A 24,657-nucleotide genomic window follows, 5' to 3' on the forward strand; every position below is an offset into this window, starting at 1 on the left:
TTCAGGGACACCCTGTATAACTGTAAAGCACAATATTTTTGCAGCACACAAGTTTCGTGGTTTGAAAAGAGCTACAATCTTTGTAGGCATATAATCTTTTTCGAAATTGACACATTTTTAATTAAGGAAAAAGATAAATTTGTGAGCATGAAAATTTTCAGAATCCATGTCGCTCGATAAATTTGTGAAATTTTTAATGCACATACACATTTCATACTTGACAGTAATTCAACTTTCCCCCAATCCCCCTCCTGGGTCGGTACACCACTGGTAGCTACATAAATATGCCCACTATAGAAGACACAACCTTAATCCCCCACACAGGGGGTGTGAATTTCAAATGGTATAACCTGAATGGGGTTACCTATTTGAAATTTACACTCCCTGTGAGGGACATCAAGGTTACATCTTCCATAGGGGGTGTATGGATTGCAACTGGAATAGCCCAATATGAAACCATAACAGAAAGTTGTCTTACGTTGCATTGGCTGCAATCATGCTCATATTGACGCAATCTACAGGGGGTGTGAATTTCAAATGGGATAACCTGAATGGGGTGACCAATTCAAAATTTACACTCCCTGTGTGGATGATCAAAGTCATGTCTTCCATAGGGGGTGTATGGATTTCAATTGGAATGACCCAATATGAAACCATAACAGAAAGTTGTCTTACGTTGCATTGGCTGCAATCATGCTCATATTGACGCAATCTACAGGTGATGGCGTCCCCGGTGAGTATATGGACCTTGTGGTTTTGGTTGGTGAGTGATTAATTTCTTCCTGACGTATCAGTACATGTCTCGGTGCCAGATCCTTGATGAGCCATGGAAGGCTAGCCAAGCCATTGGCTTTCGTCTTCCTAGGGTCTATAGCTTCTTCAGGAACTGAAATTATAGATAAGAATACAAGTATTAAGAGGTCTTCTTTTCTGAACTGTGAAGCCAATGGGCTAGCCAGCCATGGAAGGCTGGTCAATCGATTGGCTTTGGTCTTCCTGGGGTCTATAGCTTCTTAACATGTAGGTGAACAATTCCCTCTGATTTTGACATAACAGGTCACAAATTCAAATTGTGCTTGAACTCTTTGAAAGAGACTAATCATGACTGGAAAATAGTTTCCTAGGAGGCAGGATCACTTGTCAAATCTGATGTAGTCCTTTGGTTACAACAGTTCAGTAATTTCATCTTATGGAATAAAAAAATCAGATCGCATCAACTAGACAGGCGCAAACATATCTACACTCAGATTGTAATATCCACCATCACTGCAGCTCCCAAAATTCCATTGGGTGAAGGAAGGTTTTATGATAACTAAACAGCTAATCACCAATTTTGAAAGCATAAGGAAACTGGAGATCCCGGAGAACACCTGCGAGAGTGAGCATGGATCGGGAAACACAAAGTGCACATACAGTCCTTGGGCATGGCCAGGGCTTGAACCCGGGACCTCAGTGGTTCAAGGTGAGGGAACAACCGCTGCATCAACACGCCATCCCTCAATTAATTATCATCATTTTAGCATTCATTTTTCCTTATCATCTTGTACTTTAATTTATTTTGACATTTTTTAATTCATTTTTGACTGATCAGATAATTCTGTCCAGATTACTACATAGAAATTACTTCCATTTAAATGTTCCTCTGTTCCACCACCCATCCTGCAAGTCATTTAGGCAATGGAGCCACATTTGTTTGATCTTATGATCGATCGTCAATGCTTAGTCGGCCCTTATAATTTATGAAATAATCAATTGAGTGTTCTTCACTGTAGTAAAATTTAATATGTGTATGCAATGCATTGTTAACAACAAGTATTGAAGCAGCACCGACAGGTGATCCAAATTTCAATCAAACAATGCCTGTGGTACATTTGTTGAAAGATTTTACTTGTGACTCACCAAATTCTGGTTTGAAGCTGTTGATGATTCTGAACACATAATCAGTAGCCTCTTCCCCTTCAAATATCTGTGTCCCATCCTTCTCCATACTCATGCTGCCAGACTTGGCCTGCGCCGAAGTCTTTCTTCTCAGTTTGGGAAGCACCTGAAGAATCACACCAAATAGCATCTCAATCATTATAATATAGCCCAAACAATCATGCGCAAAAATATTATAACACGTGCATACTATTTTCCTCTTTTCCCCTTAATTACCGTACATGTTCGCCTAATGGCGCACCTGGGCTCCTTTGCCTTGGGGTAAATTTCATGTACATAGAGTACAAAAAAATCTCAAAAAATCCCAACAAGAATTAAGGGTACGTGCCCTTATTTGCTGGTGGGATTTTTATTGGAGGGCACTTTCCTGTAAAGGGAGCCCTAGCGCCATTAGGCGAAAGTTTACGGTATTTGAGGATCTTTCTACCCCCCTTTTTATGTCAAAATATATCAAGGCATGCAGCATTTATCATTATGGTAAAGCTGACAGGTTGGTGCCTAAGTAGCTGTTAACCTTCTTTTTGAAGCTGGTCCATTTCCCAATTCCTGTGATGTGAGGCGGGAATGCATTCCCTGTGCAAGCTGTACATGGAATGAAGGACCGTTCATGACTACCGTAAAACCTCATCTACAAGCATATAAAGCGTTTTTGATGAAAGCTCAATTAATATGAAACAAGCGTGTATATGCCAATACAATAGATTGGTCTTACAATAATACTTGTTTATTTGCTCAAACTCCATAATGGCGCCTGGATTAATTTAGCTTTCATCAGTAGCACTCTATATGCTTGTAGACAGGGTTTTACGGTATTATCTGTTCCAACTCTAGTGACACCTCATGCATATTGTCCTGGTACGATTAGGCGTATGTTCACTGGAGGGGCATGTTATTGATAACCTTTCACCATACAGTCTACCCAGGAAATATGAAATTTTGCACCAAAATGGTTTTTTTTTTGCAATCTGAGATTAAAATTAAAGTTCAATTGAGCCCGGCCATTGTGGCTATTGAATTGTGTCATTAGTATTTTGGCTGAAATACTGACTGTTAATATGAGTCATGTTTAGACTTATGATTAGCAACTCTTGGTCCCGGCTAAATTCAGGTGAATCAAAACTCACCTTTTTCACTAAACTAAGTCCTGGTATAATTCAAGACCGAATTAAAAAGACTAGTTTGCATACGTATAACGTCCTGTCAACCAGGCTGAAAATTACACACTGCGCAGGTCAGTAATCAATCACGCAGACCCTTTGACATGACGTCAGACACAAACTAGTCTTTTTAATTTTGTCTTTGATTATAGAAAAGCTCTTATTTTTACACTTGCTTACCTTTCCTTTGCCTCTCTGTGACCAGAGTGGCGGGTCAAGTTGACCTCTTGGAAGCAGTCCATTTTCCAAGCATGTGAGGAAGGCTAGGAGATGACCACCTTTAGGGAAGTGTATAGGTGGGTGTTGGACTCCGTCCTGTCCTACAAGCACCAGAGTGCCACCACTATCGGCTGCAAAGCAGAAAAGATATAATTGAAAAGATACAATTAGTGTGTTCCTGTGATGTGGGGAAGACACTTCTAATTGGAATATGCTTTTTTTAAATTGTGGGATGCAAATTCAGTCAAATTAGTGGAGAGCCTGTTAGTTTGAAGGATCATAAATAGTCCAAAAAGACAGGAGTTTATGCCAAATAGGGAGGAGGAAAAATAAACGATCTCCTATACTTTTGTACAGAGGTCCAAAATTGAAATAAAATCTCATCTCTGGAAAAGGGTTAAAATTAGGGTTTAGGACATTTTAGGCTATTATTAGGATTGTAGATAAGGTTAGTGCTAGCATTAGGATTCATGTTAGGGATAGAGTTAGGGTGTTAGGATTAGAATTATGGTTAGGTTTTGAGTTAGGGTTAGGTTTAGTATTCGGGCTTCGGGTATAGGTTTGGATAATAGGATTATGGTGAAGCTTCGGGTTAGGGTAGGGTTAGGGAAAGGGTTAGGGTTTATAACTAAGTTATTGGGTTTTTTGACTAATGACCTGTAACTAAATTAGTTGCCTAAGCTTCTAATCCTTTTAAGCAGGTGGATCTTTCATGAGTCAAAAGATTTGCAAGAGAGATATTTTTGTACATACGTTGTTGGTGACAGTGTAGATACACAACATCTTCCACGTTGACAGCTACAGCATAGTCCCAATAGACACTGAAATGGAAGGAACACAAACAGAAATATATTAGATCATATTTTTAATATATATATTTGAAGTTTCAACCTACATAGTTATTTAATTATTATGATGGCACACATGCATACCTGCTAGAAATGTGTGTTGGTTAGTAAAAAGAGAATATATTATTGATTGCAAACAACATCCTAAATGTGTGCATATTTAAACATGTATAAGCTTGTCCATTTCACTGACAAATCCGCTTTGGGTTGTTTTTGATTCAAAATATTCAATTTGTGTGTCTTTACCACATAATTATTAAGAAAAATCAGGACTCCTATACCGCCATGCGCAATCGCCCAGACATAAATAATTCTGTGTGATATTCACACTATAACGAATTGCTTCGTTCCTTAGACGCAGTCAGTACGTTGCACCATGAAGTGTGTCATGTATCACGGAAAGCACTGATTAGATTTGGGTGCATTTAGAGCAAAACACGAATACATCCCCAATTTTGTCCCATGTGTGCATCAAGAAGGCGGTCCAGTACTGATTCTCTGGTTTCAATTCTGTGGTCTTGACCAATTAGTTAGCGGAAAGTGTAAAGATGATAGGTACATAAGCCCCGCTATTGTTGCACAAATAATTATGTGAAATACTGTGGCTCATCCTTATTAACCACATACTATAATAATTAATGTGGTCACATTGCAAACATTATTTTATGTTTTTCTAATTTTCAGTGACTTGGCCAGGTTACATGCAAAAGGCTGCCATTCTGCAAGATTTAGTTTCCCCATACCATGCTTTATTATAGATGAAAGTTTAGTGTTTAGTGTACTTTATTCATTGACACAAGATTGGGAAGAAAGGGAAAAAGTGTTGGCATTGCTATAAATAATGCTATCAGCAGTAGACAGCAACATATATGCAGACAATTATAATAGTACCCAGTTAAAATTACCTTGTTTGCATTGCTCAAACAACTTTAAATGGAAACAAATCAGTACAATTATGTTCATCAGCAACCATGTCATCTCAGTTAGCACTACATAAAATATTTTAGAGTTTCACCCTGTTTGATATGAGAATGCAAAATTATTTCAGGGCCCTATATAGCTGTTACTGTGTAAATGATAAGTTAACCCAATTTAAGCAAGTTGAGCTAACAATATCAAAACAACCCTCAGCCATTATTTCAGTGTCAATGTGAAAACATATGGGCTTTCCATCTCCAGTGTGATGTAGAACAATTAAGTAAGGATGATGCAGGAAATATGATGCTGTGATCCAGGCCCGGGGTACTCAAGTTTGGTTTTGGTAGGGACGTGCGCTGAGATTTTGGATGTAGACCCATAAATATACCAATTTTTCAAGAAATTTGGACCCATTGATATACCAAAAGTCAAAATTTTCGGCCAAATTTACCCAAAATTGTCTTAGTTTTTCCAAATTTCCCAAAATTTTGGGGAAATTTTGGCTAGATTAAGGAAAAATTGGGCTGTTTCCCGAAAAAATTGAGAAAATTTTGAAAAAAGGACCCATTCATATACCAAAATAGGGTTTGAAAAAGGGGACATGGATATAGCAGGAGGCTGAAGAAGATATCGGTGGTCGCGGCACGTCTCAGAAAGGAAATTTGTACTGAGTACCCCCCCCCCCCTCGGGATCCAGGCCTACCTCCTAAAAATGAGAGCCTGATAATGATTCTTGCTAATCAGAAGAATCATGTCTATTTATCTCATGCAAACGTGTGCAAAGGCATTGATACATAACAATGAAATACAACACCATGTATAGATATCCCCTGTATGCACACATAAATATGGCACAATATTACGCCTCATAAATATTCATGAACTAATTGTACACACTGGCTACGGACTTATCACCCCACACCCTTTGGGTTCGGGGTGATAGGCCCGTAGCCAGTTACCATGGGAAAATAGTGTGCCCCATTTCCCCTCTAACCATATGTGACACGATCAAGGGAAATGAGTCGGATGTCGCTAATATTGATTTTGAGATATTGGCAAAGAAAGTGTTAAAATTCTTTTGTTTTATATTGTTTTCAGCGATTGATAAATTGGCGTAACTTCAGAAAGAAAAGTCGTATCAACATGGGGTTTTCAGTTTCTGAAAGCTCTAAATGTCCTCTTTAGAAACATGTGTAAAACTCATTTTCAACCAGGGCCGACATGTGACTCATTCCCCTTGATCATGTCACATATGTGTATACTGTTTCTGCAAAACTTATAATCTTGCAAGGTGTAATGTTTTTTGTGCTTTGCCATTTTTTTGCTTGTTGTTTTTACACTTCCGACTTTAGAATCCTCATACACTATTGTTATTATTATTGTTGTTATTATTATTACATCAAAATTATTGCTGCACAAAAGTTTCCACTTTTGCAGTACGCTTGCACAGCGCCATTGTACTATTCTACTTAAAATCCATACACCCCTATGCATGATAGACATAACCTTAATCTCCCACACAAGGAATGTGAATTTCAAATGGAGTTACCTGAATGAGTGACTCCATTTGAAATCTACACCCCCTGTGTAGGAGATTAAGGTTATACCTTCCACAGGGGGTGTATGGATTTCAACCGGAACAGCCCATTTTATGTTCAATTAATTAGCAATATATTGCAGATCATATCGTCAGTGATACTACTCACTATGGACCACAATGGCCTCATCCCAATTGCATAGTTCGAAAACCTCAATTAAACAATCATACCGCAAAATTTGACCTCAAGTTGCAGAGTATGAGTTTTCATACCCAAATTTTCAAAGGTCATTCAATAAATGTACATATGTATTGGGATTAAAGAACTGTGCCCTGATAAATGAGCATGTTGTGGATCCTATAGCTGCAATATAATTGCATACAGCTGTATTTCTATCACGTTCCATATGGCAAGATAATTTTCTATCAGACTGCGCTATTTAATATTGTCAATACATTTAATTTCCTTTCAATTGGCCACTAATGCTTTATTGTCTGACTTGATATTTGTTTTCACTCATTTGCAGTTTCTCAAGTCAATAATGTATACTAGTATTCCCCACGTACAAATATATACCATGGGGTACATATATACCTGGAATTTAACATACATTGTATAGCTACGATATACATTGTGTACTGCAGACCCTATTTTGTATGTCCCAGACAGTTCGAGTAAACAATGTCAATACACAGTTCGAGTAAATAATGTCATGCTTAAAGCCATAATGTATAATCTTATATAAGAAGAAATTAATCTTTACACATGTCCCAACCCCGGGGGGTCACTCCCATTGTAGCCTGTACACCATCCGCGATAATTAACTTTTGAAAAGCACCATAAACAAGGATTTAACCCTTGGCTAAAACGATACCCTAAACAGGTAACACGCACCTATTGTCACACCCTAAACAGGGATTTTATTCTTTGCATCAAATTTCACACCCTAAATTTCATTTCTGCATGTTAGCAATTGAAATTTTGCTACCCTTTTCCCCAATTTTTCATGTTTTTGACACCCTAAACACGATACGCGTGTATCGTGCCTACCCACGAAACACTACCCTTTAATTATCGCGGATGGTGTACAGGCCACAATGGGAGTGACCCCGGGGTCCCAACTAATACACTTTGTTTCATTTGTCAGGTAAACATCCAATTTTGACATAATGTTGTATTAATATTTTGACATTAAGTCCCCCTTAGAACTTAACTTTTTAGTCCCTTAGTCCCGGGATTTCTTTCACTTTACCATGTTATTTTGACTTGGATAGAAATTTTTTAAATGGATAGAAACCTTTCCTGACATATATTACCAAAATTATTTCAGCACTTTGAGTAACAGATAACAAAATTCAAAACTGATATAAATTGTACATTATGGCTTTAAAAGCTGTTCAAGACCCCTGTTTAGCATAATATAATCATTTGACACCCGTCGGTTTGAAAAAATACTTATTTTGCTGTCTGACCGAGTAAGTGGACCAACCCACCTTTAACATTCTACCACAGGGCAACATTTTTTTTTCTTCATCATTATCCTCCACATTCCTTAATTTCACACCCTACTATATTTAATTTAACCTATATTTCATTCATTCTCTTCATATATTTAGATTTTGTCAAACAAAGTATTAAAAATCAGTTCACACAACAATTACTAACAATAACAGTCCTACATTGCATCTTGTTCCAAAATTGGCCAGCTCCTTAACACACATGGTTACATCACAGTCACCATGGCAACCATATCATTAGCATATCCTGTGTTGCTATGGATAATGATGAGGATGCTATAGGGTCCTCGGAGCTGATGACAAGCACACTTAACCTCTATCAGTACATCCGTTTTCCCTTTATTTAAACGGATGAGCAAATAATGCATTCACATATGTTTTCAACAAAACTACCTTGAAATCCTGCATCAAATTTACAATCAGGGCACAGAAAAGGGCAGTGAAATCTTGAGTAGACAGTGGCAGAAAATACATTGGGATGACTTGTATTAAAGTTCCTTCATAATTAATTCTTAGTTTATTGTTTAAGATTTTAAAAAGGCATGTGGTAAATTTTAATTATTAATTACTTATTATTTTCTTTCTTTTGAAACGAGTTGTCTCAGCCAAATATGAACAGTACATTTTGGCACTGTACATTTAATTATTTTGCAATTAGGCCCAAAAAAAAAAAATTGTTTGTTTGTCCTCCACAGCTTTGAAAGAGGACGTGCGGGCAGGCGGATTTTTTTTTTTTTATTTTTTTTTATTTTTTTTTTCGGATTTGTCGTATTTCTGGACCTTGCTAGAGCTAAATGCTACAATCATTCATGGTGACTTAAAAAAATATGCAATAAAGTTATAATTTGTGTTCATGTCATAGTCTTTTAATGATTTGGTGGACTTTTTTATTTTCAACCATGAAAGAGGTCCAGAGATACTCCAAATCTGGGAAAAAAAATTGAATTTTACTTATTTTTATAAAAAAAAAAAATATTGAAAAAAAAAATATTGGTCAGGCCTTCATCTGAGGAGCGGGCGGTGGAGGACAAACAAACAACTTTTTTTTTTTGGCCTTATGGCTGATTTTATACATTGGTAATAATCTTTGATGGTTTAGCATCATAGTTAAGATGATCAAAGTAAGAAAGTAACAAATTAATGTTATTAAAATGTCATTTAACAGAGAAAATGACAAATAAAAATCAAATATTTTGCAATTCTCAATTTTGGATGTGGCTGGGAAATAGTAAACTCAAAATCAATTGTGAAGGGCCTAATGCAATAAATTGTTGCCTTTGTTTTTCTGTTTTGTTTAATGCACAAATTAGTAGAATGCTATTTTTGTAGTCAATATGGTTTGTTAGTTCCGAGAAAGCCAAATGTATTTCCATGTCACGTTCACAATTAGCATGATCAAGTCCATTTGATCATAAATAGTTTCCACCAGGGTTGGCAATTTTCTTTTTATTTAAAAATAAATCAATTAAAAAAAATCAATTTATTTGATTTAAATCTGATTTCTTTTATTTAAATTGATTTGTTTTATTCCAAGAACTGCTATAGCCCATGATGAAGGCAAAAGAGATCAGTGGAATGCTAGAGATATATGAAATCCTATCAGGTATTTACAAAAAATCAAAACATGTTTTTATATGTAAAATTATTAATGAAAAAAATGGTAATATCTTTGGAAAAAACCTGTTGAATTCTGCACCTTGAAGATGATTTTTTAGCAATAGACAAATGACATCATACAGGTATATTAATTGTATCCAAAAGTTATAAAAGCATTAGGAATGAAGTAAAACGGTCAATTTTAAGAAAGACATTAACTTAAATGTATCAAAAATGGTAAAAAATAAAAAAGTTGATTTAAATCAGTGATTTGATTTAAAATGTGCATTGAATTGTGATTTAAATCAATTGATTTTAAATCGTGCAAACCCTAGATTTCCTGTTTTAATAACAGGTCATGCACTTTATGTTTGTAAACATTGTAAATGTCATCTGTTAACAAAAATATAATGTTAAGTCTACTGCTTTGATTAAAATAGACTTTTCCAGACTTATATATTTGACACTGGTGACAGATATTGGCAAAACTGCAGTGTTGATAAATATGCGCAGCTCCATTAACTTGCATGTTTAGCTGCAATTAAGTATCCATGACTGTGAGTGTTAAGTTAGGTATGATTAACCATCATATTACCAAACCATGAAAATTAAACAGAAACCAACCACCCATTAGCAAGTAGTAGAGTTATTAAAGTGAAAAGGTATAGCCAGTTATGTTACCCAATGTTATTATATACTAGACAAATCCAACAAGCCAAGTGATGGTCAGAATTCATTCGGCCATTACTGGGTCCCCTCCTCACCAAACTTGTGTTGTGACTGCCCAATTGGGTGGATTAAAGCTGCTTAAAAATCAATGTTATATTGTATTGTGTTGTAACACTGGTGATGGAATGCAGTTTAAAATTCCCGCCAAGACCACATCATTTCACATTTCAGGTGGAATGAACACGACAGGGACACACCCAGCTGTGGCTGCCATTGAGGTGTAGGAATGTGAAATTGGATTTGTCTATAATCTTTCATTATCAACATCATGTTACATGCAAAGCTGATGCGTGGAATCGTGGTGGAATGGATCATGATTGACATATCTTGTAGACCGTGGGCCACAGGTAAATAATGTCTCTAGTTTTTCAGTTCAAGACTACCGTACATTGTAGCTCCTATTGTGGGATAGGCTTTTACGACGGGAATTCATAACAATTAGTGGGTTTATAGCAGGTTCGCCGTCAGACAAATTTAGAACTGTCAAGCTTTCGTTAGGAGTAGCTCTGACTTCTTCAGGACAAGGTATCTAAGAATGAGACATGTAGCCACCCCTTGCCTACTGATGGCTCTGAAAAGAGCCGTTCACTGAAGACTGCCCCTTTTCAACAGAGAACAAGCAGATCTCGCCTATCTGCTAATTTTAAAGGTTTTTGGTATCTCTGAAAAGAGCAGTTCACTGAAGACTGCCCCTTGTCTACAGAAAACAAGCAGACCTCGCCTATCTGCTAATTATAAAGGTTTGGTGGCTAAACGTGTCCGACGGTGAACCCGCTAAAAACCCACTAATTGTAGCTCTTGTCTCAAAGAATGCAACATTGTTATCCATTAATTGCTGTTTGCACTGTTGATCTATATGAAATCATGCACTGCTGTGAGATACTGATGTTTAGGATCAACCTGTGCTGAAGGGCATGTTGAATAGAAAGAATAACTTAAAAGTGTGACCCCTGTTTTGAATAAGTAAACGAGTCAGACTGTGTTAAAGAAATCCACTACAGGTGCATAGTGGTCTTTGGACTCTTGGTAAGTCAAAACTTTGTGAAAGAATCTACAAAAATAGAAAACATTTTGTAATGAAATGGGAACGAACAAAGTAGCAGAGTATTTAAGAACAGTCCATATACCAGATAGTGTGCCAATTTTACTCACAGAATCCAGTTTTGGACTAATGAACTTCGGACTCTTTGAGCTTTGGGGAAGGCAGATCTTTGTGAAAGAATCCATGATGACACTTCGTTATTCCGAAGGGTTGTTATTCCAAAGGTTCAATACTCCGAAAGTTCGTTATTCCGAAGGGTTATATATTATAATACTCCAAAAGCTTGTTACTCTGAAGGGTCATTATTTATCTGAACAAATTTTACATCTTTCCCCAGAGTAGGCCAGTGCACATAAACGTTGAAAAAAAACCAGTGCATCCAGCCGGATTCGAACCTGCGACCTTCGTAATACCAGCACAACGCTCTAACCAACTGATCTAAAGAGGCACGTTGGAGAAGAGCGGGAGATATAAATTTATAGGTGTTGTAGGTTCGATTGAATCATTGGAACCTAACACCTATAATAGATTTATAGCTCCCGCTCTTCTCCAACGTGCCTCTTTAGCTCAGTTGGTTAGAGCGTTGTGCTGGTATTACGAAGAGATTAAGTATAACAATTTTCTAATTACTCCGAAGGGTCATTACTCTAAATTTACGGAAAGGATCATTATATCGAAGGACTGTTATTCTGAAGTTCGGAGTATAAATAACCTTTCGGAGTAATGAACCTTCAGAATAACTGAGCCTTATTTCAAATTCGAATAATGATCCTTTGAAATAACGAACCTTCGGAATAACGACACAGCCCCTATTCCGCAAAAATTGTCAAAATTTCATGATGAAATGGGAAGGAGCAAAGAAGCAGAATTTGAGAGTAGTCCATATACCAGATAGTATGTTGAATTAGTAACCCGTCACATGCTAATTACTCACACTATCCGCCCATTTAGTCTTGGGCTAATGGTCTTTGGACTCTTTGGACTGAATGCAACAAAAACACAAATAAGAAATCAAATTTTAACATAAAATTATGATTAAAAGGAAATTATATCTTTACATACAAAAATAAAATGCAAGCATAAAATTTTAACAAGAAATCAAATCTTAACATAAATTCTTGATTAAAAGAAAATTAGACCTAAACATACACAAAATAAAATCTGAAATAAAATAAACAGAAACAAACATATAACAGAAACCAAATTGTTACACAAAGTCTTAACATATCAAGGTTACAACTACACTGGGCAACAAACAATTTTTCAAATAAGAAATGAAATATCAATATCACAAAAAATAAAATGAAATCAAAATGAAAAAATTTATAGACCCTGATGAACAAAAAAAATATGATCTACTACAGAATTTCATCAATTAAATCACCAAACATTGTGAGAAAGCAAAACAGATTGTAGTTGAGAGGTCCGTAACCTGATCATCAACCTCTTCCCCCCCCCCCCCCCCCAATTGTACTCATTGCTGATGATTTTTTGTTATCATATAATAGATCAAATTTTTCTATGCCCCTGGCCCACACTCAAGTCAATGCATGAAAAAACTGCAGGTAGGGGCCTATAGCCAGGAGGTTATTTTGGGGGGGGGGGGGGGGGGGGGGTAGCAAGTTCAAAAGTGGACCTTTTGTGAATTTTTCCTTCAAAAGAGGGCTAATTTTCAACATTTTTCTCAGAAAAAATGGACTTTTGTATCCTGATTGGATTGGGCGTGCATCCTACGGCTTTGAAATTCATCTTCCAACATTTTGCATTAAATGCATATAATGTAGCACATCATGAAATTAAAATACGGCCATTCTTATTTTCAAGCAAATCTGTGCATGACACTGTAACCGTAAAAAAAACCCTTAAAAAGCTGTGAATGTGGTTTTTCTTAGACGAAGGAACCTTTGGGATGACATACCACCCTTGTTCTTGACAAATTTTAGATAGTGAGGCGGATATGTGAAATAGATGTTCACTTCTGGAAGAAATCATAGAAATTGGTACTTGGGGGTTCTGAAGTATGCTGATTTCAAAAATCTACGGATACAAATGATACGAGTATCCGTTTGGCGGCCATCTTGGATTTCAAAATGGCCGCCCTTGAAATATATAGAATATTCAATATCTCAGCCTGTGAAGGTCACATGATGCTAAAAATGGTGGCAATACCCATATTTGTATTGCCAAGGGACCCATAAAAAGTATTTTTAAACATGAGAACTGTTACCTTAAGGGACCAGCTTGGATTTCAAAATGGCCGCCATTTCAACACAGTATGTTGAATAGATTGGCCTGTGAAGGTCACAGGATGCTAAAATTGGTGGCAATACCCATATTTGCAATGCCAAGGGTCCCATAATTATATATTATTACAAACATGAGAAATGCTAGCTTAAGCAGACATATTTGATTTCAAAATGGCCGCCATTTAAGTACAATAGTCACAGACTACTACAGACCATGTATCAACAGTTAAAGTCCACGTGCATTGTATGCTTGAAATTCTCACATATACATGAGGGCCGATTGTTCGATCGTGCCGTTTCTATATTATAAACAATCACGCCAGCGTTTTGTGCCTTCGCGTGTTGCGTGCCTTAACGATCACGCGATACCGTAAAAATACGCGGTAAGTGCGTAGCCATTTTGCCTGCCGCATTTCATGGAAGAATCAGCCCTCATTATCGGGTGATGCTGAGACTTTGAAATTTGTGATTGCTTGTACGCGGTCTGTTATCTTTTACGTCCATGACAATAGTATATCCTTTGTTATTTGTGACGTAAGCAACACATGTAAAACGGTACTAAAGTTTGTTTGGCTGCCTCATATTAATATAGAATGACATGAACACAGTTGGGCGCGTTAATGCTTACGCGAGTTTTGCGTTGCGTAATGTGTGACTGGCGCACATTTGCGTGAATGTACGCGAGCCTGAGTTGGGACTTTATTGACGCGAGCAGTAACAAAAGCCGAATAGTTTCCGCCTTAGATAAGCCGAACAATGTGTTCATCCACAAACAGCATGCATGAATAGAAGGCTCCATGAACAATCTGTGCGTAGCTGATTGGCAATACCGTGTGCCGATATGTATCTAAATTTGGATCCATGTCTAAATGCCAGCCATAGTTCACACCCGAGCAAACACTTGCTGTTGCCATGACTAGTACAAGCACGTATGTATCAGTGGCAAGTATAATTGCTTACTCCATGAACGACATGCATAGCACGCAGCAGCATCCTGTCATGCCTGTAGTCGGGCTCTTCATGATTACAATTAGGTTGTAGTTCAGATACTTCTGATGGTGGGTTTGAAAGAACACGTTCTTTATTGGTTGTCACGAGCAATTTGCCTTCTGGTACCGAGACTGTTGCTCATAGCAGAAGCGAGAAACTGGAAAGGTCCTGCTTTATTGGAATCCTCACGGAGAAAAAAGTCCCAGTTTCTTGACATTCTTGTGTTGTCAGCAACACGAATTGCGTGGCTATCACCACGATACTGCCTTGCATATGACTTGAGACTTTGTCAGATTTGTATGTATCCTATATCACAGCCAATCTTCTCACTTCGCTAGGTATGGAAGGAACACTTGGTGTGCATAGTCATTAAATGTCATGACTTTATAGTTATTTCTTGGGGTCAAGCATGTGCACCAGTGCGGCACCGTCAATGATTAAGAACGCCACAAGTAGATGTGAAAATGATTTTCACATCTACTTCTGGCGTTCTTTTGGGCGTGGTACCAAATCTTCCAAGTATCCAAGTAAACCAGTCTTGTTACACTGCCGCATCATGTTGTTTTCAGCAAATGAAGGTGGCCAGCATGGTTCAAAGAAAGAATCAGTGTTTCCATCTCTGGCCTGACATAATATATACATTCTTGAAAACACAGCTGTACATTACTTTTCATACCTGTGATCTTCATCTTGGACTTTGAGGATTTATTTTTGCCCGACCTGTGTAACACAGTTGCCTTTTTAAGAATTGAACAAAAGCACCAGGACACTGAGCGTGAAGCTGCATAAGATCTCTGACAAGGACCGAAAGCCATTTTTAGTGAGTGGTAGTGATCCATAGCAAAGATCCATGGAATAATTTTCCCGTTGTAAAGTGTTTCTACATACAGCGGGAAATTTGCCTAACGCTGTGCCCTCACTAATTGGAGGAAGAGTAGTTCCAGTTGCAGTGTTGTACACAAATAGCTGAATTGCGGATGATTGACTTCCATATGATGACACTACTTGGAAAAAGAAGTCTTTCTGACTGAGTTGTACTTTCTTGATGTGTTTTGTATGCTGTTCCCTGCATGTTGACTGCAGTGGTAACTTGATATGCCCATGCCCATGTGTGAGATCCCTTCTGAAGACTGCCAGCTCTTCCTTTTGTTGTGACATTTGCAGTAGCCAACACGGTAATCAACCACTACCATCCTATCAATTACTTTCAGCGTTTCCATTTCTATATGAAAACCACACATTAGTACAACATACTTGTCCTCGCTATAGCTGCTGGGCTAGGACCACTGCATCTTCTTGGCAATTGCATACAAAGGCTGGTCCTCCATCAACACTGGCACCTGACCAGGATTTACATGAGTAGTTGCTTGTCTGATGACATCCATACCATACTTAACCATAGCAACTGAATGCGCTATATCTCTAAACAACGGTAGCTGTCCAATTCTTGCTGGTGGTTGAGGAACTGAATCCTGTAAACAAAGTAAGCTGACCAAGCTGGTCATCCACTTAGTTTGCATTTCATCTGAAATGAGTATTGGTGATTCAGGAATCACACAACTGATTATATTTTAGGGGGTTGTGGCATGGTCAGTGATGGTGTTAGGCATGCCTTGTGGAGGTATGAAAGTGTAGGTCTCAGGCAATGGCTTGATGTGTTTGGATTTAGGAATGGCTGCATTATCGAGACCCATTCTAATGTCCTGGAGTGGAGTACCAGTCTCTTCTGAATACAAATGCTGGGTGAGAGACAGTGTGGTACCATGAAATGCAGCACATGCTAAAGTTGACGTTGGGTTGTGATCTATGTTGTCCAGGTTGCCATTGGTATACAAACTAGCTCATATATGTATGATAAACAACCTCATTATGATCATAAATAATGTCTATGACCTTGCAACACGAGACAGGAATGCCCTTATCTTCGATGAGACCACGATTTAGGCAGAAGTGTTCCTCGTTCCACAGTATGGCGTACAAAGTGGCTCTCGGCCCTGCATGGCTTCACTTTGTTGAACATAATAAGCTGCGTCAAAGAAGAGACAGCACTGCTGATTGTTTTGTTATGTGCTGTCTTCATATAATACTAAAGGAGTCACATTTTTAAATAATTACGGCAGCAGTTATCATGAAAAATAATATATATGGGACTCTTGACATTACAAATATGGGTATTGCCACCAATTTTAGCATCCTGTGGTCTTCACAGGCCATGATATTCAACATACTATGTTTAAATGGCGGCCATTTTGAAATCCAAGCTGGTACCCTAAGGTCAGTTCTCATGTTTAAAATAATTTTTATTGGACCCTTGACATTACAAATATGGGTATTGCCACCATTTTTAGCATCCTGTGATCTTCACAGGCCAAGATATTCAACATTCAATGTTTAAATGGCGGCCATTTTGAAATCCATGCTGGTCCCATACGGTAACAGTTCTCATGTTTAAAAGTACTTTTTATGGGTCCCTTTGCAATACAAATATGGGTATTGCCACTGATTTTAGCAAATTGTGACCTTCACAAGCGGAGAAATTTAACATACTATATATTCAAATGGCGGCCATTTTGAATTCCAAGATGGCGGCCAAACGGCTGCTCAGATTATTTGTATCCGTAGATTTTTGAAATCAGCACACCTTCAACCCCCTATATACCCATTTTCATGATTTCTGCCAAAAGTGAACATCTCATCCAATCTATGTCACATATCCGCCTCACTAAGACACAATATTCATTGTCATAATTTGGTTAAAATAGAAGCTGATGCATGTAACACCATTATATATTTAATTGATCAATGTTTTTTACTGAAACCAAACCGCCAATTAACTATTCCTGGAACTGTGCTATGGGCAATGATTAATACTAACAAATACTGTTATGGAAGTGAAAAAAACATTTTAATTGAATCTTCTGCCTAGATACTCTTCCCTATCAAAAAAAATTAATGCCTGTTTCACTATTTTACCGAGAATCCCGGTGGGCTCCTAGCGGGTGCCCGCCGGTATCCTGCAAGTTCTTAACCAGGATCTAAAAAGTGTGGAGAACAAAAGAATTTACTCAAAGGGAAACCGGAAAGTCAGCTACAGTCCATAGCTCATTATCTTAAATATACAACAATGCACTCAAGTGCATTTATCTAACGGTGGACCGTTAGAAAAACACAACTTGGTCGTATGTGTACATTGCTGCTCTCGATCCCGTCATGTTACGTAACGTACGTGTAGCCAGCCTTTAATACAGTATGATCATGATGGTATCACTGTAAAAACTTTTTATAGTAGGCCTATATTAAGTTACAATTTCATGTGCGTATTTTATTCATACCTGAAAAAAAACTAGGGTATTTGTCTCAGATTCATACCCGTTCTTTATTTTCACCATTTTATAATGGTTGAATTAATAACATATTGGCAAGGCGAGAAAATTCATGTCCAATTAAAATCGTTAGGCGGAAAGGTCGCTACCGAATGTTTTTTCCGTTTTTTTTTATCCTATTTTGGACCCGGCTTTTGGACAAGTTAATTTGTTTTACTCCGTATCTAAAGTCTCAACTGAGGCTTCTAGATTTTTTATTTATGTTATTTTCGTTGTGTTTTTACTATAAAAAGCAAATAATAAACTAATATAATCATAGAGAATCATAACAAAACAGATCGCAAAAGCCGGCCAAAACCCTTTGTTGAACATGTTGAAGGCTCTGAGATTTCCCTGAGTCACAATCGGTGCAGATTTTTCATGGCGCATCTTAACCAATTACTAAATCGTATCGGCTTATTGCTAATTCCTACATCTATTTTATTTTATTGTAAATATTATTAAGTACCTGGTAGTATAAGAACGCACCTTCGGGTAGACGAGTAGGCCTACGCATTTTAATCAAGCGTCGCTCAAATAAAAACTTCTAGATTTTATACTTGGTACTCTGTCTCAGGGTGGGAAAGGGTCATGCTTTGATGAGCCGGCGTGGCTAAACCAATCAAACTGAAGTAAATAGAGTGCATTCAACACACATGCTAATAGATTTCTTTCTTCGCAGCTTCACTGGTTGAAAGTTATGCCACCACGCCTTGAGTGTAAGAATCGGATGTAAAATTATTTGCGATGTTTATTTTTCTTTTTTTTTATTTTTTAAACTTTTAAACAAGGCTTATCGGAAATGAACATTCTCGTAGATATGTAAATAATATTTCAAATAAATAATAGGGCCTATGCTTGTTAGCCTATGATGTGAATTTTGTAGACATACATGATCGTGAATGATGATCGTCGGACATTCGGAATATTAAAACTCGGAATGGTGGCTATATGCAATTATGTATGCAATAGTTTATAATAGGAATCTGTTTTTGAAGACTGAATGAACGGATAATTTTTCAATGAGATGTGAAGTTATTAAATTAGCGAGATGTTTTATTTTCGATGGAGCTGCAAGCATGATAATATGCTTTGGCCTATGCGTATGAAACAAAATGTAAACCGACATTACTGCAGATGGTAATACCTAACGGTAAAACCATCCGGAAAACCATATATTCCTCTGCGGTGTCAGAGTTTGCTGAAGTTCGGAAATTATCACCGCCTCTACGAGTAAAATGATGATAAAACCAGGTAATGAAGGAAACAACAGAGATATAAACGGGGAATGTGAGAGATTCCCGTACCAATGCAGGAAATATGCGGGAGGAAAGCGAGAACTTACGACAGAACAGCTCGAAACCGGAGAAAAACCGGGAAACTCTCGCTGTCGTCAAATCAATTCGGCATTGCAGCGGGATTCGATTGGTCAGCACGACACGGACGAAACGGGATGGTTGTATACCGCATCACCTGACTGTTGAATTTCGATGCACATCACGATTCGGATACACCATTTGACTTCCAAGGGCAGTGAAAGTTTGTGTTGTCAATGTTTGTTTGTTGTTGTTTTTTGTTTTGTTTTTAGGCGGGGGGCACGGGATTTAATTTTAAATAATCATAGTCATTGCAAAGTTTTGTAAGAATACAAACAGGTTCATGAACGGATCCTGGAAGATCAGAAATAATATTGTTTTCTTGTCGAGCCATTGAACTAAATATTTAGGAAAATCTAAACATTCACATGGCGTGAATATAACCTACATGATTTAACTATGATGCTTTGAATATTTTGTGGATGCTTTGATTATTTGTTGGAAAAAGTAGATCGTTCTTTTTAAACACGACCGAACGAAGGTAACAAAAATGAAGCATGAGAAAATATTTTAAGTAAAATAGGTCTATATAATTACAGAGTATAAAGATGTAGGCCTATATGCGTTTAAAATTAGTCAAATTGAAATCACAATGATGATATGATGAATATTAAATTACATAGGGCCTAGCCAAATATTACTACTAGATTGTACTCTTGCAATCTTGATATAGAACTTACCATGCTCGATCTTGTTGAGCAGCATCATCATCGTATTAATCCTGGGTTCGTTTGTCTTTCGTGATATTTGAGTTTTCATTTTAAGATTTTTTAAAAGTTCGCCTTCTGTGGCCTAGAAGATCCACATTTCTCCTCAAAATATTATTATAAAAGTATAACGTATTTCTCTGGAGATTTTGTATAATTCCACTAAATGCATGCATAAGAATATTGATGATCGGGATTTTATTCCCCTCCATGATCAAATGACTGCATGTTCATGTTGACACATTTTATTTCCAATTTTACAGATTCCAGCAGCAGCGAACAATTTGACAACGGCATCAACTCGAACAATCCAATCTAGACCTCCATCGTGCACACGATGACCATCTAGCATCTTTCAATCGTGTCTGGATGGATGGAGGAAGAAAGCCGGAGGAAAGATCCCGTCTTCACATGGCGTGGTCGAATTCTTGCGAGTTGTCCTACCAAGTTCTAAAGCAAACATCTTCCGTTAAGCTTCCTAGTTCCAGTTCCAGGAATATAAATATTCTTCAATCTGCTCTGATGGTCCGATCCCCAGACTTGTAGTGACTCGACTCGAAATGACTCGACTCGACTCGACTCGAGTTTTGGTGACTCGATGACTCGACTCGAGGCAAGGCGACTCGACGACTCGACTCGACTCGAGGGGTGATGATTCGATGACTCGACTCGACTCGAAATTTGATGACTCGACTTCGATGACTCGAGGCTTGTGACCCGAGTCAGTATGGCTGAATCGACCTTTTAAAAATGACTCGAAAATATAAATTATACCTTAATATTTCTAATAATATCTGCATGTATTCTTCCACATATCTCAGTGTGTGAATGATTCTTATATTTTACAAAGTGGGCTCTTACTATACCAGCTGGGAGCCTCTCTCACATCCCTACATACATGTACTTGGTGCATGGAGGTATATTGAAAAGTAGTCTAGCTCCAAACCCTTCCACCTATACAATAGAACTACCAAGTTGAGCATAATTTCAGGACTTGATCAAAACTGTACCCATTAATTGTGTCTGTTACTGTTATGCAAATGAGCAACTGAACTTCCCCATTCATAAAACACACAAGTGAATAGGTCAACTTTCAAGTGGTGTTCAATCAATAAAGTGTCATCAGTCAATCATCACACATCATTGCTGTGCAGTGCAGTGTAACTGTTTGTGCACATCAGAATCAGAAAGCAAGATGATGAAAGATGAACCTGGGATTGTGGAATTTGGCTACAAAAGTTATAAGAAAGGGCCAAACAAACATGAAGCAATCTGCAAAGTGTGCAACAGTAGTGCCTCAAACCCAATTGGTGTGACATCCAACTTTAATAGACACTCACACTACAGAACCAAACATCCAACTTTGTAAGTTAATTCTTTCTTTGATTACTGTGTACCTTTTGATGTAACTGGTTAATAATTAATATATAATTATTTCATTTTGGATTACCTACACTTAAAAGTACATGTCAATGCCTACATGTTTGCCTTTTATGTAGCTATATTACAAACATTATTACATCAAACAACAAACAATTTACATGGTAACATGAATGGTCTGAGATTCAATCAATCAACATTGTTATACATTTGTACATCATCTTAAAACACATCAATGTTAACAAAATTGATCAAAGATTATTATTGATCATTGTCAGAAGTGTTTTGAGTTGATTGTCAAAAGTGGTCATCACTCATAAGTACATGTAGGTCAATTGTAGTAGTACACATACTTCAGTTCTTGTTGTTTTACACAATATTGTAAGTAATTGATTTTACATGGTGGTATTTATTCGTAACCTGTAAACAATTTAACACAGGCGTGAGAATTTGCAGGATTTTTTATCTGAATTCAAATTTTGTGCTCAAATTTGTTAATTTTCAGGCTGTTTTGAGCTATTTTTGCCCATTCTCATGCCTGTTAATATATAACAATTAATTTTGTGAGGACTTTTTTCATTTGCAAATTGTCAAAATCCACCATTTTCTTGGAGACTTAATTTCACAAATCACCATTGTGCTAAATTTTGATATTGATTTAATGATTTTAATAAGTAAGCTTATTTAATTTCAATCTGACTTTCATAATACAATTACCTTTTTAATTTCACCTGTGCTCATTTTTGTTAGGCCTACGCAGTCTCTTGTGAATTTAGCCCACTCATAAAATTAAAATCCTTGCGAAAATAAATCCTTTTAGTTCATGGTTTGAAAGTAGGCCCTATGACATTATGGTCTATGCTGGGGTCTGATGAGTCCCACAGAAAATCTTAGCTTTTTTTTTCTCAAGTCTGTTGTAACCATGGTAACAGTTGTGTGCAGTGTGTTATTTGAGTGTATATCCTCACTATCCTGGCACTACAGTGTAATGTTTTGCAAATACAGGTACTTCTAATTTATTTGTGTGTTAAAAATGTACATGAATGCTACACACATGTCACTGTAACAGCCTGTGCACACACCCCTACATGTATGCTACATGTCTCATTCACACAATGACTGATCACTTTATTCCCCATCCAAATACACTCCTCTACATGCTGCACACATGAAGAACTACATTGCAATATGTGACTGACTGGTGTGAGCATTTCCACCAGCCACATGTACTTCTTGTGCCCAGGCTTGGGCTTGTGCATCTGAGTCAAATGAATAGAGAGGTTCTTACCATACATGTATACAGAAATTTGGGATGTATATGAATTTTGAAATATTAATAAAACATGGATATAATTATCCAGATGTGCATAATAAGACTCAAAGCTAAATCATTGCTAAATATATGTTGAAATTAGTATTGCACAGTATGGCTGTCCATACTGTACATAGACATAGTTTTTTCACTTGCATCCCAAAATATGCCACCTTTAGGCTAGATTCACTATGACCACCAATATTTGATCTCTTTTTGTACTTGATTAATTAATTTGTTTATACCCATAATAGGACCCATACAAGTACTTGAAGTCCCAATTTCCATACCACTACTGGACCAGTACCCGTACTCGAGTCCCAATTTCCGTACCTATACTGTACCCGTACTCCATGGCTCTGTACCCGTACTCGCACCCTATTTTGCAATGGCCCCGTACTGAATACTCATGGCTAGGGATCCATAACCGTATCCTTACCCATGACCTGAAATCCGTACCCATGGCCTGGGACCCGCACCGTAAGTACTGCGTGGTCCGGGACATACCACCCGTACTCCATACTCATGGCGGGTCCTAATGGCAATACTACAAGTATGAGTCTGATTACTGATTTCCACAATGCACTGGATTCATAAATTAATATTATGTACTCTCACTGGGATTTTAATTTCAAAAAAGTACAAATTCATGCAAATTGGGCTATCAAGTTGACAGCTGGTATCATGAGCATATAAACGTGAAGTGACTCGAAATGACTCGACAAAATATATCCGACTCGACTCGACTCGACTCGACAGAATGGCCTGACTCGACTCGACTCGACTCGACTGAAAACTTCAAATGACTCGACTCGACTCGGACTCGAAGCCTTCATGACTCGACTCGACTCGAGACTCGAGGGCTCGATGACTCGACTCGACTCGGACTCGACTTTTAGTGACTCGACTACAAGTCTGCCGATCCCGGGGCCGATATGGTTAGGAAAAAAACACCGTAAACACATCTTTCGAGATCAATGTCCATGTACTGTTGTACAAAGTAGTAGTAGTAACAATAAAACTGAGAAAGTGTATACCCACTTGACCCCCGACTTGACCTGCATGAGGCCTAGATTATATCGATCCGTGCTCCTGTACAGTGTGACGATGTGGTTAACCAGAGTCATCTTCTCTGGGTTAACAATGTCAATAACTCGCTCATTTATGGAGGTGAGACGAAAATACATAAATTGGTATGATGATCATGATGACGATGGTGATGATTATTAATGTGATAACAATGATATGAAGATGAAATACTTATTTTTTTATGCTATAATATTTATTACAATATATTAAATTTACGATAACAATCATCCATAATTTTGTGAAAATTCATCGCTGTTTTTCTTTTAAAATACCCTTTTTCAAGATGCAAATCTGCATTTTCTCCCTGGCTAGAATACTTTGTTAAAACTAGGTCACCATGCGGCTATGGCAATTTGATAGCTGTCGACCCAGGACCGGGCGCGATTTGGATGGGTGTGTTCGGGCGTGTATCACGAACATCCAATCACAAGTCACTCAAGAGATATCGTAAACAAACTAAAAATAGATCGTTGGCAATCAGCCAAAACACCTGTGTAAGGGACGCACCATTTGATACTCAGGAGGGGGGGGTAGGAAGTTGGGGTCGGGGGAAGAAAATTTTTTTTTTTTAAAAACTTCCTACCCCACCCTGAGAATCTAATGGTGCGTCCCTAATTATTTGCTGATGTTGAGAAAGGGTCGTATTGATGACTTTTTTGATCTCCCAAGATTTCTCAAATACAATATTTGAGA

General features: G+C 37.6%; 1 protein-coding gene across 1 annotated transcript in view; it reads right to left on the minus strand.

Annotated features, from left to right (window-relative positions):
- The window catches only part of LOC140141075 (small G protein signaling modulator 2-like), a 128,282-nt gene that overhangs the window by 14,166 nt on the left and 89,459 nt on the right, over nucleotides 1-24,657 (minus strand). Inside the window, exons 9-13 of the mRNA XM_072162848.1 lie at nucleotides 12,437-12,484; nucleotides 4,068-4,135; nucleotides 3,276-3,445; nucleotides 1,900-2,044; nucleotides 676-886 (exon numbers count right to left, since the gene is read on the minus strand). Of these exons, the coding sequence (XP_072018949.1) occupies nucleotides 676-886; nucleotides 1,900-2,044; nucleotides 3,276-3,445; nucleotides 4,068-4,135; nucleotides 12,437-12,484 (642 nt within the window). The remainder of the gene's footprint in view (nucleotides 1-675; nucleotides 887-1,899; nucleotides 2,045-3,275; nucleotides 3,446-4,067; nucleotides 4,136-12,436; nucleotides 12,485-24,657) is intronic.

Source organism: Amphiura filiformis, chromosome 2, assembly GCF_039555335.1.
Source record: "Amphiura filiformis chromosome 2, Afil_fr2py, whole genome shotgun sequence".
NCBI classification, from domain to species: Eukaryota; Metazoa; Echinodermata; class Ophiuroidea; order Amphilepidida; family Amphiuridae; genus Amphiura; species Amphiura filiformis.